Genomic DNA, 20,256 nt, shown 5'->3' with positions numbered 1-20,256 from the left:
ACTGCAGAATAACACTTCAACAATAAAATATAAATGAGAGAAAAAAACTAAAATAACGTAATTGCAGAGGAAATGCGCCTGTACGACGACGACACACAGTGCTCATGCAAGCGTGTGCCAACAGCAAAATGTGTCAAAGGGTTTAGGAAGACTATGCAATGCTTCATAACAACAAATTACCACCGGTGAGCGTGAAGTCACACTTGTTTACATTAGATTCGTTTTAGCAGTTATGAGCGGGCTCATGTGCATGCGCAGTTAAGTCGCGTTTGAGTAGTAGATTCTCCCACTTCTGGCTACAGGAATGTGGCTGTGCAAGGAGTCGCAGCAAGCAGCTAGATGCTACCAGGAAAAGGGGGCGCCAAATTCATATTCTTGAGGGGGAAAAAAAACTTGCTTCACAAAGCGCCTAGCATCCAGCGCACATTGGTCTATCAATTATTCATATGATTTTGAAACAGATCCCTGTTGGTTTTTGAACATTTTTGAACACATTTTAAGTTAATTTCTGAAAGAATCATAAGTTGATTTTTGAATGCATGCATAGTGTACGTGATGTCTCTGTCAGGAGAATCTTCGTCGCATCTCGAAATAAACATTCCACAGGCAAAAGGTGACGGGGCTGTATGAGTTGAGCGGAGTAAAGCCGAACTGACGAATGCCAATCGCTGTCTCATTGTGTGGTTGATTTGGTTTACAAATGATCAGCGTTGTTATAATTACTAGCGAAATCCATAGATTCAGACCACCAGAATGGAAATAAACGACTAACAGAAATAACAGGTGAGAAAGATTACGTATTATCTACTCGGTGTATCCAAGAAAATGAAATTTTGACAGAACATTTTTGGCCAGATCGCTACACTAGTAAGGACCAGTTGTCAGCCGCTTAAGTTATATTCTGGAAGTAACGCGGAAAACGTGTTGTACGAACATGTAACAACGCCTAACCAGAGAATAATCGCAGAATAACTAAACCTGTGATTCTGCCAGGGTTAGTGAAGTTAATCGGTGATCAAATTTTGACAATGGCAGGAATAGCTGCAGAATTGGTGAAGACAAGATTGTTTGTTAGAATGAGGAAGGAGAAGAAATTGGGACATCACACAAATTATAGAAGAATAAGACAATTCCAAATTTATATAAAAATTTCTTAATAGTACTCTTCGATCTCATGCTGGTGCGTATGAATGAAATGTGAAACTATTTCCTAACATAAAGTTTTTTGCTTGTAGTAGGCCCTATACGCATTTGATATTGGTACTTTGTGAATTATATTCTGTTGTGTTATAAAAATGACCATTTGTGCCAAAACAGTCTCGTTTATTAGATGTGTGTTACAAAATTGCTGCAATATTAGAAAGGCTTATTTTCTTTTATCTAGCAAACAGTGACAAAATAGACGTAATCAGATCGAGAAACCACACCAGTCATGGGTATTATTCATATTAACAGTTTTTTCAGTTTTAGATAACGACATTTCGATTTTTCATGTAGCAAAATGTTTGATGAACTTTAATGAGGTAATAGATTCTTTCGCAGAAAGGAAAGCACGCCATGTAAAGCTGTAACAAGATTTGATAGAAAAAAACGCTAGGAGCTAATTGAAGAAATGTGTACTTTATTGCTTGGCTCTTGTCTTTATTGCTTTTATGTATCCTATATTTAATTTTACGTCACACAAAACAGCAAGTTGTTAGTTAATAGGCAATAAAGAGTGCAAATTTTCTGAAGAGTTCTTCTTCTCCCGACTACAAATAATCTCATTCACTATTAATTGCGAGACTTCTTTTTTTTTAGAGGGGCAGGCTGTCAAACCGGCTGACTGGGAGTAGAAGAGGCATCACAGGCATTTCAATTTCCAGTGTCCTGAATATAGTTTGATGGCATCCATTACAAAATATACACGTTTCAATTCCACAGAGCGAAATACAGTGACGTGCGATAGAAGAATGCTGTCTGAAGAGACGTGGCAATGCACTTTGGCACAGTTACGACCAAACAACATGTCTTATATTTCCTCGAACACATATGTTTTATGTTTCAGACTTTTCAGAAAGATGTGCACTAGAAAATGAACCTATTTTTGAGAATTCGATTTTTTTTTTTTTTTTGGTATTGACCTGGTTAGCAAATATCGTAGATCCGGGGCTGATGCGCAGAGCAGTCTGAGATATATTGGGTAGTCTCCACGTAACCAGTGTTTACATTTAGTGATTTTGCTGTTTCTCCTTCGTTTACTCTCACGTCAAATGAAAACAAAACGGATGTCTCTGGCCGGGAGCTATCAAGTGAATTAAAATACATTTACATAATTGCAGAAGGCTAAAAAATGTAATTAGTTTCACATTTTATTTTATTTCCACCTTTCCTGACAGTGAAGTTATTTTTGCCTGTTTACTAAGGAAATTTGGCTTTTATTAACCTTTTCCGCAGAGGCAGCCAATGTATTTGAAACGAAATTTTTAATTCCACAGTACTGTTACTGGCTAGTTTCAACTGTTCACTGCATTTCAAGTGCATGTTTTCATCTTCTAGCACGTATGGCATTATGTCATAATAAAGAACCAAACATGATGTAATACAGTACTGGTGCTCCAAAAAAATTTAAATCCCGAAAACCACACTGAAAAACTTCACATCAGGTCGAGGTCTACTTCATTGGGAATCTGGACATACGAATGTGCACTTTAAGTATGCACTTTAAATGTGCACATTTAAATATGGTTGACAAAATTTCGATGCTCTTGGAGTATCCTCTGATGTCTTGTTTCTTTTATGACATAATGTTTTATTTTTCAGTGTTTTATATGTACGTACATTCGGGCTTCCTGCGTCATGGTAGCTGCGTAAGCACAATGTCGCCTGTTTTCTGCACTCTCAGGCAACTGCTGAAACGAACCTATTTCTAACAAGTCGTGGGAAAATATTGTGAATGGTGGTTTGAAAGGCATCACTTTCAAAGTAAATATCCTTTTATGTAAGTTGCACTATGTGCAAGCATGTAGCGTGAATTTCTTAAATCACAGAGCATTTGACACTCATTTAAAAATGAACTCTTTGATGACGAGCCATTTAAAAGAATTTCAAACCCTGAAGATAAGTCATTTATGTCACTATTAAAAATTTTACTGGCACATTTGTGTGATATATCTTAAAATGTAACACGGGCAAAAAAGGTAAAGATTATATGCAAAAGCTTAGCTTCCCTTGCAGCTTATTAACCTTAGAGACCAATATTATATGTTAACACTTTATTTTTCTTGTAGCAACACTATACTAATTTAAACTATTAACTTTCCCTGTTTGTGCTTTGTAACAGTGATGTTGCTGTTGGCTGACTACATAACGTGTCCCATGCTCTGAATATCCACTGTCATCGGCTGGCGAGATCACATGACATGTGCTATAAATGGCTTACAGAAGCGCATCTCAATCTCGATTTCAATGATTCGGAAAGTAACATGCGGTGTTTGGTGGAATTCCAATGTACACTTTCGTAATACGAAAATACGCAGCGTACATGTTGTTGCACATGAAAGATATTTCCAAAATGCATCTTTTTCCCTGAGTTTTGTTTTCTAAAGTGCCGGGAAATTCAACACCTGTGTATAAAATCATAACCATTCAAAGGATTGATAAGTTTCGCAGGGAAAATATGTCACTTAACATGGAAAAAGTATTTTTCACCCGGGAGAAAGTGTATTTTTAACCGGGAAATCTGGGAAAAATCCAATAATTTTTTTTCCTTGCCCACATATACAGCCTAAGCATGGCACGGTCAACCTGTGGACGCCTTCCATGCCTCCTTCCCTCCGCTGGTCGTGCCTACCGAGACATCGAGAAACGGTCCGATCGCGCCTCGCACTAACGCCTGCCACGACACGATCGGTCACGCGCACCTGCGCTATCAGCCGGCCGGGTGCACACAAGCCTCTCATCATCCTTACTGTGCTCCGCACTACCGGCGGGGGCTCTGTGGCGGTTATCGACTGCAAGAGTCGACCACCTCATCTTTGAGAACGAACTTCTTTGAAAACTGTTGATCTCTGTGTGTTCCAAACTGTGTATTCGAGCGGATGTGTTTGTACTGACATGATCAAAATGAAGTTAATTCATTATAAACGAGCGAATACTTAATGTTGGGTTTGATATTACCGTACATAACTTCTCGATCCCCATAAAATAATAAATACTTTAGTAAAGGAATCTCTTTACATAAATATTGCATCAGATACAAGAATGACACACAACATGGTTCACAAGAGCACACACACTGAGAGTAAATCAAAGAAATTAGTCCTCACAGAACTGGTGCTTGACTCATACTGAGTCGACTACACCACAATAAATGAAATATTCAAAATAACTTAAAATGCAAACATACATAAAAACATTTGTACCATCATCATCATCATCATTTAAGACTGATTATGCCTGTCAGCATTCAGTCTGGAGCATAGCCCCCTTATAAAATTCCTCCATGATCCCCTACTCAGTGCTAACATTGGTGCCTCCTTTGATGTTAAACCTATTACTTCAACATCATTTTTAACCGAATGCAGGTACCTTCCCCTTAGTCTGCCCCGACTCCTCCTACCCTCTACTGCTGAACCCATGAGTCTCTTGGGTGACCTTGCTTCTCCCATGCGTGTAACATGACCCCACCATCTAAGCCTGTTCCCCCTGACTGCTACATCTATAGAGTTCATTCCCAGTTTTTCTTTGATTTCCTTATTGTGGACACCCTCCTGCCATTGTTCCCATCTACTAGTACCTGCAATCATCCTAGCTACTTTCATATCCGTAACCTCAACCTTGTTGATAAGGTAACCTGAATCCACCCAGCTTTCGTTCCCATACAACAAAGCTGGTCGAAAGATTGAACGGTGCACAGATAACTTAGTCTTGGTACTGACTTCCTTCTTGCAGAAGAGAGTAGATTGTAGCTGAGCGCTCACTGCATTAGCTTTGCTACACCTCACTTCCAGTTCTTTCACTATCTTGCCATCCTGTGAGAATATGCATCCTAAGTACTTGAAACCGTCCACCTGCTCTAACTTTGTTCCTCCTATTTGGCACTCAATCCGTTTATATTTCTTTCCCACTGACATTACTTTCGTTTTGGAGATGCTAATCTTCATACCATAGTCCTTACATTTCTGATCTAGCTCTGAAATATTACTTTGCAAACCTTCAATCGAATCTGCCATCACAACTAAGTCATCCGCATATGCAAGACTGCTTATTTTGTGTTCACATATCTTAATCTCACCCAACCAGTCTATTATTTTCAACATATGATCCATAAATAATATGAACAACAGTGGAGACAGGTTGCAGCCTTGTCTTACCCCTGAAACTACTCTGAACCATGAACTCAATTTACCGTCAACTCTAACTGCTGCCTGACTATCCATGTAAAGACCTTTAATTGCTTGCAAAAGTTTGCCTCCTATTCCATAATCTTGTAGAACAGACAGTGACTTCCTCCTAGGAAACCGGTCATACGCCTTTTCTAGATCTATAAAGCATAGATACAATTCCCTGTTCCACTCATAACACTTCTCCATTATTTGCCGTAAGCTAAAGATCTGATCCTGACAACCTCTAATAGGCCTAAACCCACAATGATTTTCATCCAATTGGTCCTCAACTAATATGTACCTAATTTGTACCTATAAGATAAAAACAAATTTTAAAATTGGTTGTATAAAGCCTGCAAAATTAAAAATTCTCATTAGTTTTGGATCACACCTCATACATCATAATTCTCATTCACCAGTACAGTTAATCCTTAATGGTATTTGTTGCTGATAATAAAAGTCATTTTCAGGTGAACTATGATTTGGACGATGACAAATAATTTTAATTTAGACTTTATCTCCTTGCTTGGAGCTCAATGCAAACATATTTACAGAGCTTCAATGCAAGATAAAGCAATAAATTAGGGATTACAGCCTATTCAAAACAAAATTAAAAAGATACCTCATTAGGCAAGACATATTGTTTAAACAGCTAGATTCAATGATCAAAAAGCAACAGTCGCTACATGACAAGTAGAAGTGCTCATTGTATATATTCATGACAGGTAATTGTCCATGAACAATCTGCATTGACAGATATAGGTGATTATTTTCTTTGAAAGATACCAATCTGATCAATTGGATGCTACATTACAAAGGAGATAAAGAGCGTATAAGGATGAAACTTTTCACTCTTCAATGCAGTGGGCTTTGATATGAAACTGTCTGGCAGATTACAACTGTGTGCCAGACTGGGACTCAAACCGAGGACCTTTGCCTTTCATTGGCAAGTGCCCTACCAACTGTGCTACACAAGTATGACTCACAGCCCATCCTTCACAACTTGTGTGAAGATTGAAAGGCAGGAGATAAGGTAAAGGTGGAAGTAAAGCTGTGTGTGTAGCTTTTGAGTTGTACTTGGATACCTCATTTGGTAGAGCATTTGCCCGTGTAAGGCAAAGATCTTGGATTCATGTCCCAGTCTGACACACAATTTTCATCTGCCAGGAACTTTTGCCAGTGCACACTGAACTGCAGAGTGAAAAATTTCATTCTGGAAACAGCCACCAGGCTGTGGCTAAGCATATCTTCACATTATTGTTGCAGGAGTGTTAGTCCTGCAAGTTTCACAGGAGAAATTTTGTGAAATGAGTTAATGGCGGAAGAAAAGCTGTGAGGATGAGTCATGAGCCACTCTTGGGTAGCTCAGTCAGTAGAACAGTTGCCCACAGAAGGCAAAGGTCCTGGGTTTGAGACTTGACCCAGCACACAGTTTTAATCTGCCTGGAAGATTTAAAAAGTAAATTATTTAATATAACTAAAAGAACGTCTGCTTTATGCAAAGTAATAGCTTCCTTTTTAATTTATTAAGTTAATTTTAGCTGCCATAACCACAAATACCAATAAGCAGTGTGGTGCTACTTTATTGTTATTGCGGGTACGTCCTAAGTTTCTGTGATTTGGTTGTCTTTTGCTAATGCGTACCCAACTTGCGTGCATCTCTGTATGTTCTCCTTCTTGGGGGATCTATGGAAAGCAATAAAAAATACAAAATAACTTTTTCTAATCATATACTTAGTGTCATAGTTTATAATCGAAAAACAGAGAGGAGCATCATATTAACTGGATCAGAGGACTTCAGGATACTGATTTTCTAATGTAAATATTCGCATATATAAACAAATATGATATGATGGAAGGGAAATAATAAAAATCGCAGAATACCAAATACTTATGCAACCATTATTTATTCAGTAAATATGTCTCGTACATTTTATGACATGAACAGAAGAGGTATACCTGTCTGCATCTGTCTGCCAGTGCTTCACCGAGTTACTTCAACAATAAATGTCCTGATTTGCATGGGTTTGAGAGTGATATTGGGGATATCATTGGGTACCTCCCAGCTGTCCATACCGACACCTGATGTGTCTATCCAGTTGAGTCTGCCGTATTCCCCAAGCCACTGGTTTGCTGCTAGTGTTGACTCACGTACTGATTTAATGACAAACGTTGTAAACAGCTCCTAATAGGGGACAAAACATCATTATTTTGACATTCAGAAAAAACAAGAGAGACAAGTATATCATTACGTGAGTGTTTACAAAAATGTGATAAGAAGTTTTATTGGTCGAGATTTACAATCAAAGTTCTCATTGTTCAGAGAGCTAAAAATATGTGTTCCCACCAGCAATAACAGACAAATTACTAATTGAAAACACGGGTGTTAATGCAACAAAATCAACTCTGTTAAGCATAAGTACACTGTGCATTTCTTTTGGTGTTCATCCAGTCTTTCTATTCAGCTGTCGTACATTGGAATTTAATTTTCACTCTGCAGAGAAGTGTGTGCTGTTATGAAACCTCTGGGGAGATTAAAACTGTGTGCTGGACAAAGACTCCAACTTGGAATCTTCGTCTTTTGGGGACAAGTGCTCTACGGACTGAGCTACACCAGCATGACTTACAAACCCAGCCTCGCAGCTTTACTTCTGCCAATAACTCAGAATGTGGAAGATGAGTTACTGGTGGAAGCTGTGAGGGTGTGTTGTGAGTCATGCTTGCATAGTTCAGATGATAGAGGACTTGCTCACAAAATTCAAAGCTCCTGAATTCAATTCTGTATTTGGCACAAAGTTTTAATCTGCCAGGAAGTTTCTGTGCATCTGGCTGTATGAATTTTTTGTTAAGTTGTATGTTTTTTCTTTTTCATTTTTTACTTCATTTGGTCTTACTGTAATCTTTCAGTTCACATTAATGTCCCACAATCCTGATAGCTTGATGGACAGTTTAGCATCAAAGTATGTATTCATTAGTATAATAACATAGGCTGTATCATTGCCATGTTTCTTAATGGCTGTGAGCTCAGATTTACTTCAACTGAGGTGAAAGCTTTTCTCAAATTCTATGAATCCCAGGCAACTGGTGGATCATACTCGTTGCTCCAATCTATAATTTTATACATGATTTATAAGTAGTCCACTATAATACATCCATTTATAAAGCGTACTTGTTTTTTGTTTAATTAAAAGCCAATGTTTTTTCTCTGTAGCTGCTAATAATGTTAGTGAATATAGACAACACTGTTAGCTGCTACAGGCAGAAAGCGTGCTTTGTTGGTGCTGCACATTGCAGCGATGTTGACCCACCAGTGTTTTTCTGCACACCAGTGCAGCAGAGACAGCTAAGTGAAAAATCTTTACAATACGCACGTTTATTTATATATAAAAGCCGACTTCGGAATTTTCTTTGTGTGAGACCGCATGTACAAGATACGTGTGTTGATTTCAATTTCTAGATTCGCATATTTTACTGTTCGCGTGGCTCCGGCTTAATCTTTCATTGATTGTACCCATAACCATTAGTACTGTGATATATTGTGAAAATTTGTACATCCATGAGTACTGTATAGCAATAACCTCACACTGTTATCTTCAGTTGTAGGCCTTGAATTAATTGTGCTCTTTTAAAACTTTTGAGAACAGTAGGCCTATCCTCGTTCAGCAGTCGTTCTCTAATGTCAATCAATCAATCAATTCCTTTTATTTGTCTGAAGACAACATTGCTGTTGCATAAGACATCGTCAAGTACAAGTTATTTCTTTGTGGACAACAGAATATAAGATTGAAGACTAATCAAGCTAATCCAGCCTATGTTACATGTAGGAATTAATAGAAAAAAGCGATCATAGAAGCCAAAAAAGCACACAATCTCAGAAGTATTGAGAAATCCACCAACAAGTGCAAAGGGGCTTGGAAGCTAATAAATAGTGTTGCTAAAGATGAAAGAAATGTTACAATTAATATCTCTCCCCAAAAATTCAATGATTATTTGTTAAATCAGTTGAAGAAGTAGGAAGTGGTATTGCTAAACCCGAAATCAGCTCATCACAGTTACTCTCAAAAAATAGTTGTAGATCATCGATAAATACGCGTATCTTCAGTTTCTCTGAGGTCTCACCAGATTTTGTATTTAGAATAGCGAAACAGTTAAAATCATCAGGCAGTGTAGACATATATGACTTATCCTGTAACACACTAAAGAAAGTCATACGCAGTATAGTGTACCCCTTAACACATTGTATAAACAAATGTCTAGCTGAAGGATATTTTCCTGATGAGCTTAAACTGTCTAGAGTAGTTCCAGTTTATAAAAAAGGGGATAAAGACTCTGCCTTAAGTTAGTGCTCAATTTCCATAGTCTCATCTTTTTCTAAAGTTCTGGAATACACAGTTTACAAACAATTATCTGATTACTTTGATAATATAGGAATTATTAGTGGATCTCAGTATGGATTTAGGAAAAACATGTTAACAAATGATGTGATAGATGCTGTGTTAAAATACATCCATCAAGTATTTGAGGATAAAGACTTCGCTCAAGTCACTTTTTGTGACCTAAGCAAAGCCTTTGACTGTGTAGAACATACACTTTAACTTCTATGGTATTAGAGGTAATAGCCTTAAACTATTAAGATCATTTTTACAGAACCATAAGCAAGCTGTCTGTGTTGGCAAAGAATTGTCCAGTGTAAAACTAGTTAAGGTAGGTGTCCCACAGGGATCTGTACTGGGTTCTTTCCTGTTCCTAATAATGATTAACGACCTGCTGTCATGTATTACATCAAAACTGTACTATATGCAGATGATACAACTTTTCTGAACAGCAGTAATGACCTCAATAGCCTTAAAACTTGTGTTACAGAGACAATTGCCCAAGCATCATAGTGGTTTAAAGCAAATGGATTTTTGATTGGTGAAAATAACACTCAGCAGATAGTATTTAGTCTAAAAGACAAGCTACCATCTGACTATCCTAGTTATGTTAAGTTTATAGGAGTATATTTGGACGACAAATTACCTTGGGGTCAAGTGTCTTAGTGATAAGTTGCCTAGGGTAATCTATCTGTTAAGGCAACTAATGGATTTTGTACCTAAAAATTATGTTAGAATATCCTATCTCTCATTCTTCCAAAGCATAATAACCTATGGTATCATTTTATTGGGAAACTTCAGTTGTGTGCATGACATTCTTCTACTGTAGAAGAAAGCTATTAGGGTAATTACAGGTTCATCATATAAGGCACACTGTAAACCTTTTGTTTTCTGAGCAAAACATTATGACAGTAATAAACCTATATATATACTATGTCTTAATCTATACGAAAAAGAAGCTGCCCAAAGCTAAACGCAGAGAAAATACACATTGCTACAACACTAGGACGAATAGATGTATTTATACTCCATTTCACAGACTCTCAAAATCACTAAACAGTTATGAACTAATGGGGCATAAATTATTTAATAAACTTCGACTAGTTATCCAAGATTTACCAGAGCAACCATTCAAACAAGCACTGTATGACTGGTTAGTTGCCCACCCATTCTACAATGTAAAGGATTTCATCAATTGTAATATTGTACTGTAATAACAAACCGATTATTCTTTTGCAACAGAAATTATATACATTACAAGTGTGACTCTGTAGGATTTCACCAATCGTAATATTACGTTATAATAACAAATCTATTGTTGTTTTGCAACATGAACTATATTGTATTATATTATGACCTTGTCAATTGTAATATTATACTGTAATAACAAATCTATTGCTCTTTTGCAACATAAATTATATTGTTATAATAGAGGGAAACATTCCACGTGGAAAAAATTATATATAAAAACAAAGATGAGGTGACTTACCGAACGAAAGCGCTGGCAGGTCGATAGACACACAAACAAACACAAACATACACACAAAATTCAAGCTTTCGCAACAAACTGTTGCCTCATCAGGAAAGAGGGAAGGAGAGGGAAAGACGAAAGGAAGTGGGTTTTAAGGGAGAGGGTAAGGAGTCATTCCAATCCCGGGAGCGGAAAGACTTACCTTAGGGGGAAAAAAGGACAGGTATACACTCGCACACACACACACACACACATATCCATCCACACATACAGACACAAGCAGACATATATATATTTAAATATGTCTGCTTGTGTCTGTATGTGTGGATGGATATGTGTGTGTGTGTGTGTGTGTGTGTGTGCGAGTGTATACCTGTCCTTTTTTCCCCCTAAGGTAAGTCTTTCCGCTCCCGGGATTGGAATGACTCCTTACCCTCTCCCTTAAAACCCACTTCCTTTCGTCTTTCTCTCTCCTTCCCTCTTTCCTGATGAGGCAACAGTTTGTTGCAAAAGCTTGAATTTTGTGTGTATGTTTGTGTTTGTTTGTGTGTCTATCGACCTGCCAGCGCTTTCATTCGGTAAGTCACCTCATCTTTGTTTTTATATATAAATTATATTGTGTTATAAATATGACTTTGTAGGATTTCATCAGTTGTAATATTACACTGTAATAACAAACCTATTGTTCTATTGCAACATGAATTACATTGTATTATATGTATTACTTTGTCTATTGCCTTAATGGCCTAATGACAATAAATTTATTCTATTCTATTCTAATGTTACATATAACTTATATAAATTTTAATTTATGCTTGTATAAGTTATTTCTTTGTGGGCAACAGAATACAATGTTACATATTAAACATACATAAATTTCAGTTTACACTTTTATATTACCCAGTTTATAATACACACAATTTAGTTCAAATTGCAGTTAAATCATTTATAGTATTACATAAAAATTCCTGAACATTATAGAAAACCTTTCTTTTTAGTTGTGATTCCATCACCATTTTAAATTTATTGTGTGGTAGTTCCTTAATACTAAGGAAAAGCTCGCAGGAGAGCTTCTGTAAAGTTTGGAAGGTGGGAGACGAGGTACTGGCAGAAGTAAAGCTGTGAGGACGGGGCGTGAGTCATGCTTGGATAGCTCAGTTGGTAGAGCACTTGCCCGCGAAAGGCAAAGGTCCCGAGATCGAGTCTCGGTCCGGCACACAGTTTTAATCTGCCAGGACGTTTCATATCAGCACACACTCCGCTGCTGAGTGAAAATCTCATTCTGGATGTTTGTATGATTTAGCTGTCTCACTGCTCTAGGTTCTTTTGTTTGCTCTTGACCTTTGCCAAGCCCAGTTAATTTTAGAAATATGCCATCATGGTCAGACAGCATGTGTTTCATAACATCCAAGACGTCATTATTTCTGCAGACACTTGAGATAACATTTCTAGGCATGCATTTTGTTTTGTGGGTTTACTGTTGAGACAGACGAAATTATATGATCTAAATGTATTCATTCTATAAATACGTGTGAAATAGGTTATTTTGGATAATTTTCAGTTGCTCACAAAACTATATTTCTGTTAAGTTAATGGTTTCAGCGTTTTGGGTCCGTAACGTAGCCTTTTTCATAGCAAAGCAGTATTGTGGGTCACAGTTGCCAAATAATATACCACCCTTGAATTTCATTGAATATCATCACAAATAAAGTGCGGTTTTGGAGGTTTTGGAAGCTACCATTGCCCTTTGCATAACCTACAAGCAATTTGTAGTAAATCGGCGGTTGTGATTTAATTACTGTAGCAGATATTCCAACTGACACATTATATTACATCTACTTTACCCTTAAAGAGGATTAGCCCTGTGTATCACTTATAATTAACCTTAAAACATTTTAGGAAACTCGTAATTTTAACCATAGGTTTTTGTGCTGCTTTATTAGAAATCTCGTTTTGTGTATTTGCTTCAGTTCTTACAGGGAATTAGCAACTTTTTAGCTCAACAAGTTAAGAGATAATGAGCAGTCTTAATTTAAAGTTATTTGTTCACTGTCCTGTAATACATTGCACCAGCCAAAATATAGTGCACTTTGAATGCCTTTCTCGAACATGGGATGAGTTGGTTGATATCAGTAAGCACGTGGAAATCACCCTTATGGCTGTCAAATGGTCGGCAGCTGCTGTGGATCAGTGTGTTGGAAAAGTTCCCGAGAGTCGTGTGCCTGTGGTACTGGTACCAGAGGTACCAAAAGTACTGTCCTCTCCTGTGGATCCTGTCTCCCCTGTGGAAAGTGCTGGACCTGTCATTACTCATCTACTTGGCTGTGGGTGACATGTCAATGGCAGATCTAGGCGTCCTGTACAATGGGGATGGGGACCAGGGAGGATTCAGGGTGTTGTACCAATCCCCGTAACCAACAAGTCTGAGGTGCTGTCTTTCACTGAAACAGAAACGGATCCAGTGGGACTCACCACATCTGCTTTGGGGAAACTTGTTTTGTCTGGTGCCAAGAGGAGGCATATGTAAAAGGGTAGGGGTCCATTAATCATCAGCAGTTCAGACGACATACAGTGAATGATGGTACCCCTTAGGGGAATTGCTGCAAGGGATAGGAAGCAACACTAGGTACACTCACTGTGTATTTCAGGAGCCCATTGAGAGAACAGGGTGCAGATTGTGTCACACATTGCAACAAATGATGCTGGCATCTGGGCTCCGAAGTCATACTTGGGTTTTTCCAGTGACTGCCAGAGAAGGTCGAGAAGACCAGCCTTGTGCATGACGTTTCAGTGAATCTCACAATCTGCAGCATTGTCCCCAGAACTGATCGTGTCCCTCGGTTCTGAGTTGAGTGGAAGAACTGACCCTGAAACTTCGAAGGTTCTGTGACAAACTAGGCTGCAACTTCCTGGACTCACACCATGAGATCGAGAACTGTAGGGTCCCCCTAAAGGGGCAGGCATGCACTGCACATTAGAGGCTGCTGCTCACGTAACTCACTGAGTGTGAGGTGCACACAAGAGATTTTTAGATTAGACGACACTCCATCCAATCCAGATAATGGTAGCTGTAGGAAACCCAGAAGTATCAGTGTAAGGTCAAAAATATTCATTCCACAGATGTGAGAGTATTAAAATCATAATGGTTAACTTCTGAAGCATTCACAACAAAATCCCAGAGTTTGCAGTGCTACTGAAAAGCAATGAAGCACATGTAATATTAGGCAGAGAAAACTGATTGAAACCTGAAACTGATAAAAGTGAGATTTTTATGGAAAATTTGAGTGTATGTCGAAAGGATAGGCAAATGGGAAATGGAGGCAGTGTATTAGCCACAATAGACAAGAAACTCAAATACAGCGAGATAGAAATTGAAGCTGCATGTGAGATTATTTGGGGAAGTGTCAGTAGCAGGGGTGGGCATAAAATGATAATTGGATCCTTCTGTCACCTACCAGACTCATCCCCTGATGTAACTGAAAACTTTAGAGAAAACATCAGTTCAGCTGTATGTAAGTTACCCAATAATACTGTAATCATCGGTGGACACTTTGATCATCCAACAATTAACTGGGAAAACTACAGTTTTGTCAGTGGTGGGCATGATACAACATCCTGTGAAACAATACTAAATGCTTTCTCTGAAAACTACCTAGAATAGTTAGGAACACCACTCGTGATGAAAATATATTGGATATATTGGCAACAAGTAGACCTGACTTCTTTGAGGCTGTCCACAACGAAACTGCTGTCAGTGACCACTGTGCTGTTATGGCAGCAATGATTACCAAAGCACAAAGGACAGCTAAAACAAGCAGAAAGATATATATGTTCAGTAAACAAGATAAAACATCAGTAGTATCGTATCTCAATGAGGGACTTGACACTTTCAGCACATGTAGAGGAATTATGGCTCAAGCTCAAAAGAATAGTTGACCATGCACTGGATACATATGTATCCAATAGATGGATTCATAAAGGGAGGTAACCTCCATGCTATACAATCACTGTAAAGAAACTTCTAAATAAATGGAGATGATTGAATAATAGGTAGGGCTATAGATAGAAAATGTAGGGCTATAGATAGAGAGATGGTAAATGAAGCACGGTTTGCTGTCATGAGAAAAGTGTGTGATGCCTTCAATGAGCACCATAGCAGAATATTGTCAAATGATATTTCACAAGACCCAAAGAAATTCTGATCATATGTAAAGGATGTTACTGGTACCAAAGTTAGTGTCCAGTGCCTAATTAATGAGACAGAAACTGAAACTGTGGGTAGCAAGGCAAAAGCTGAAATGCTTAACTCCAGTTTTAAATGTTGCTTTACAAAGGAAAATCCAGGAGAATTGCCCCAATGTAATCCTCACACCACTGGAAAGATAAACGAAATAAATATTAGTGTCAGTGGTATTGAGAAACAGCTGAAATCATTAAAATCGAACAAAGCTTCAGGGCCCAATGGAATCCCTGTCAGATTCTATACTGAATTTGCAGCTTCTGGATAAAATCTATTGTTGATCCATCAAACAAAAAACCTTGGCCATTTATTGTAAAAAAGCACAGGTCACACTGGCCTGCAAGAAGGGTAGTAGAAGTGATCCACAAAACTGCTGTCCAATATCCTTCACATCGATTTGTTGTAGAATCTTTAAGGGAAAGCGTGTCAAGTGCAGAAGTGAGTAATATTAACGAGACAAAAAGGTACAGCTACGTTGTAAAAAAGTGTGTTTGTAATAAAAGGTAAAGGCGAAATCGGAAAGTTAAATGAACGATTAAAAAGTCTTCAGCTAGTTGCTGATATACTGAGACGAGATATCACTAAACCTGAGAACGAAAACCGTGAGTTAAAACCATTCGTTGCAAGCAGTAAACGCCAAGAGAGCATAAACAACTTAAACACACATTCCAGTGAAAGTAATGGTCAAAATTGCGTAAATAGGCCGAACTCAAATGCCAGTGAAAGTAACGGTCAAAACTACGTAAATAGGACTAACTCAAATGCTCTTCAAAGTGAAAACAGTGGCCAATTCAAAAACTATTTCTCATGTAATGCCAAACAAAGTGACTAAAAAAGTGCCTTGCTTACAACGAAATAATGGAATAAACCTAATCTCGTGTGCACAAACAAGTTCAGTGTGTCATCAGAAAGCAGCAGCAACTCCATTAACATTGAAAGTGAACAAGCCACCCAACATGAAGATACAAACATTGTAAGAAGCTGCAAAAGCATCGCCAACAGCCAGAAACAGCGAACAAAGAAACACAATGTGCTTTTTCTAGCGGACAGCCACGGAAGAAAGCTAGCAAATATTCTACAGGATGTGAATATGGATCTTCGTGCAACTGGCATTGTGAAACCTGGTGCAAGGACAGAAAATATTGTTGAAGACACCTCAGAACACAAGAATACAACAAGGAACAGTGACTTTGTTGTTTGTGTGACTGGTGCAAATGATGTAGCACACAATGAAGCCAAAAAGTGTATAACAGGTTTGAAATTTTTTTTAGATGTAAGTAAGATGGAAAACACTATTGTTGTGACGATACCTCATAGACATAACTTGATCTTTAATTCATGTGTTAACAAAGAGATTTTTGCACACTGAACATGGTGAGCATCTAAATTACCATGGGAAAACATTTTGTGCCAGGAGATAAACAAAGTTGTAAATGAAATACGAGCAGGTAGCAGCCTTGTCTTAAAAGACAGTCCCCCGGAGCATGACTGTACACCTTTTTTCGTTGTTTTTTTTTTTTTTTTTTTTTTTTTTAAAAAAAAAGGGAGGAAACGACATTACAGACGAAGGAAAGTTAGAAACCACATTAAGTGGAAACTGCAGCAGTCTCATTCATTCTTTGTGCAACCATAGATCATGTAGCAAAAATAAATGAATACAGAAGGTTCTGTGAAAGTAGAATACCATTATGTAGCAGTGACAGTTTCCTCCTCCTTCATATAAATGTACTATCTCTTAGGTGTAAAATCAATGAATTACAATACTGGCTTGATAAAATCAACTACCGTGTTCAATGCATCAATGAACACTGGATGAAAGACACTGAAATAGACTTGTGTGTTCCTCCTGGATATTTGTTAGTTACAAGCTACTGCAGAAAAAGTATTACACATGATGGGGTCTCAATATATGTCAAAAGTAACCTTGAACTGCATTACTCAGTTATAGACCTAAGTAGAATATGCCTTGAAGCTACAATAGAAGTAGCTGGTGTGATAATGCACAAACAGAAAACTGTAATTGTCTCAAGCTATCGAATCCCAGGCTCTGATGAGATAGTATTTATAGAAAAAATTAATACTTTAATATTGCTGTTGTCAAAATATGAACAGCATAGAATTGTAATTGTAGGTGATATTATCATAGATATAAGGGCACAGAGAAAAAATGTAATTCATATGATTAACACTCTGAAGTCATCAAACTATTACTGTCTCAATGAAAAACCCACTAGACTGAATGCATAATTAGCAATGTACAAATAAATTCCATACAATGTGATGTAATAGAATTAGGAATACCAGATCACGCAGGGCTATAGCTTCAAATAGAAAAGTTAGCCTTCAGTTCCACAGAGAGAGAAGTGACATATAGAATTCTAGGCGAATCCAATGTAAACAAAATGATAAACCAGTTAAAAGAAATGGATTGGACTCATATAATGGATACCAAGAAAACGATTAATAAATGTTTCTCCATTTTCCTGACAGAGATCAAGCATATAGTAGACATGACATGCCCCTTGGCAACCAAAAGGTACCAGAGTAATATTATTCATAAACAACGAAATACTAACAAGTGGTACACCCCACAACTTAACAAACTCAGAATACTACTGATGATTATGAAAGACAAATCTCGTAACAGTGATAGGGACAAGGAAAATTACACTAAAATGAGAAAACTTTACAGATTAGAAACAAAAAAATGCTAAGTGCTGTGCAAATGATGAATATATTTTAAATTCTAAAAATAAATGTAAAGCTGCCTGGACTGTCATTAAAAGGGAAATTAATAATACCAATAAAGGAATGAGTATCCCTATTGACTGCAATATTCTCAATGAATATTTTGTAAATAGTGTCACCACCCCACCCATCAATTCTGCCTCTGATGCAGAAGCATTACTCATTAGTGCAAAACGGACAAGAAGTGAGAAGTTGACTTGGACCTGAATCACACTAAATGATATTCATAAGTCAATAAACAAATTAAGTAATTCCAAAACAGAAGACTATTATGGACTCAGTAATCTCATCATAAAATGCATAGCAAAAGAAATTAAAGTGCCACTTCTCTCACTATCAAACGGAGTACTTGATGAAGGAATATTCCCCGACTGTCTTAAGCTCACAGCTACATTGCCTGTGTATAAAAAAGGTGAAAGATACCTCCCAAATAACTACAGACCCATTTCAATAGTACCAATCATATCCAAGTTAGTAGAAAATTGTGTGCATAAGCAGATATACAGGTATTTTGAAACCAACAAAATTTTAAATGAACAACAGTTTCGCTTCACGTCACACCTATCAACTGTAAAAGCAGTAGAAGCTTTGATGAGCAATGTTTATGAAGGGTATGAAAAAAGGGTATCAATGTCTGGAACACTTATTGACCTAAGTAAAGCATTTGACTTGGTGTCACATGACATACTCATCAAAAAGTTAAAATACTATGGCATTGAAGATGATACACTCCATCTCCCCCCCATGAACCATGGACCTTGCCGTTGGTGGGGAGGCTTGCATGCCTCAGCAATACAGATAGCCGTACCGTAGGTGCAACCACAATGGAGGGGTATCTGTTGAGAGGCCAGACAAATGTGTGGTTCCTGAAGAGGGGCAGCTGCCTTTTCAGTAGTTGCAAGGGCAACAGTCTGGATGATTGACTGATCTGACCTTGAAACAATAACCAAAACGGCCTTGCTGTGCTGGTACTGCGAACGGCTGAAAGCAAGGGGAAACTACAGCCGTAATTCTTCCCGAGGGCATGCAGCTTTACTGTATGATTAAATGATGATGGCGTCCTCTTGGGTAAAATATTCCGGAGGTAAAATAGTCCCCCATTTGGATCTCCGGGCGGGGACTACTCAAGAAGATGTTGTTATCAGGGGAAAGAAAACTGGCGTTCTACGGATCGGAGCGTGGAATGTCAGATCCCTTAATCGGGCAGGTAAGTTAGAAAATTTAAAAAGGGAAATGGATAGGTTAAAGTTAGATATAGTGGGAATTAGTGAAGTTCAGTGGCAGGAGGAACAAGACTTCTAGTCAGGTGACTACAGGGTTATAAACATAAAGTCAAATAGGGGTAATGCAGGAGTAGGTTTAATAATGAATAGGAAAATAGGAATGCGGGTAAGCTACTACAAACAGCATAGTGAATGCATTATTGTGGCCAAGATAGATACAAAGCCCACACCTACTACAGTAGTACAAGTTTATATGCCAACTAGCTCTGCAGATGACGAAGAAATTAAAGAAATGTATGATGAAATAAAAGAAATTATTCAGATAGTGAAGGGAGATGAAAATTTAATAGTTGTGGGTGACTGGAATTCGAGTGTAGGAATAGGGAGAGAAGGAAACATAGTAGGTTAATATGGATTGGAGCTAAGAAATGAAAGAGGAAGCCGCCTGGTAGAATTTTTCACAGAGCAGAACATAATCATAGCTAACACTTGGTTTAAGAATCATGACAGAAGGTTGTATACATGGAAGAACCCAGGAGATACTAAAAGGTATAAGATAGATTATATAATGGTAAGACAGAGATTTAGGAACCAGGTTTTAAATTGTAAGACATTTCCAGGGGCAGATGTGGACTCTGACCACTATCTATTGGTTATGACCTGTAGATTAAAACTGAAGAAACTGCAAAAAGGTGGGAATTTAAGGAGATGGGACCTGGATAAACTGAAAGAACCAGAAGTTGTACAGAGTTTCAGGGAGAGCATAAGGGAACAATTGACAGGAATGGGGGAAAGAAATATAGTAGAAGAAGAATGGGTAGCTTTGAGGGATGAA

General features: G+C 37.8%; 1 protein-coding gene across 1 annotated transcript in view; it reads right to left on the bottom strand.

The window, feature by feature from the left end:
- Positions 1 to 7,297: 7,297 nt before the first annotated feature.
- LOC124779336 (lysosomal alpha-mannosidase-like) overlaps positions 7,298 to 20,256 on the bottom strand; it is a 209,239-nt gene continuing 196,280 nt past the window's right edge. Inside the window, exon 16 of the mRNA XM_047253705.1 lies at positions 7,298 to 7,551. Within this exon, the coding sequence (XP_047109661.1) occupies positions 7,351 to 7,551 (201 nt within the window). The 3' untranslated portion in view covers positions 7,298 to 7,350. The remainder of the gene's footprint in view (positions 7,552 to 20,256) is intronic.

The sequence above is a fragment of the Schistocerca piceifrons genome, chromosome 1 (assembly GCF_021461385.2).
Source record: "Schistocerca piceifrons isolate TAMUIC-IGC-003096 chromosome 1, iqSchPice1.1, whole genome shotgun sequence".
NCBI lineage: Eukaryota > Metazoa > Arthropoda > Insecta > Orthoptera > Acrididae > Schistocerca > Schistocerca piceifrons.
The sequence above is the reverse complement of the archived record's forward strand: the minus strand, read 5'-3'. Positions and strand labels throughout refer to the sequence as shown.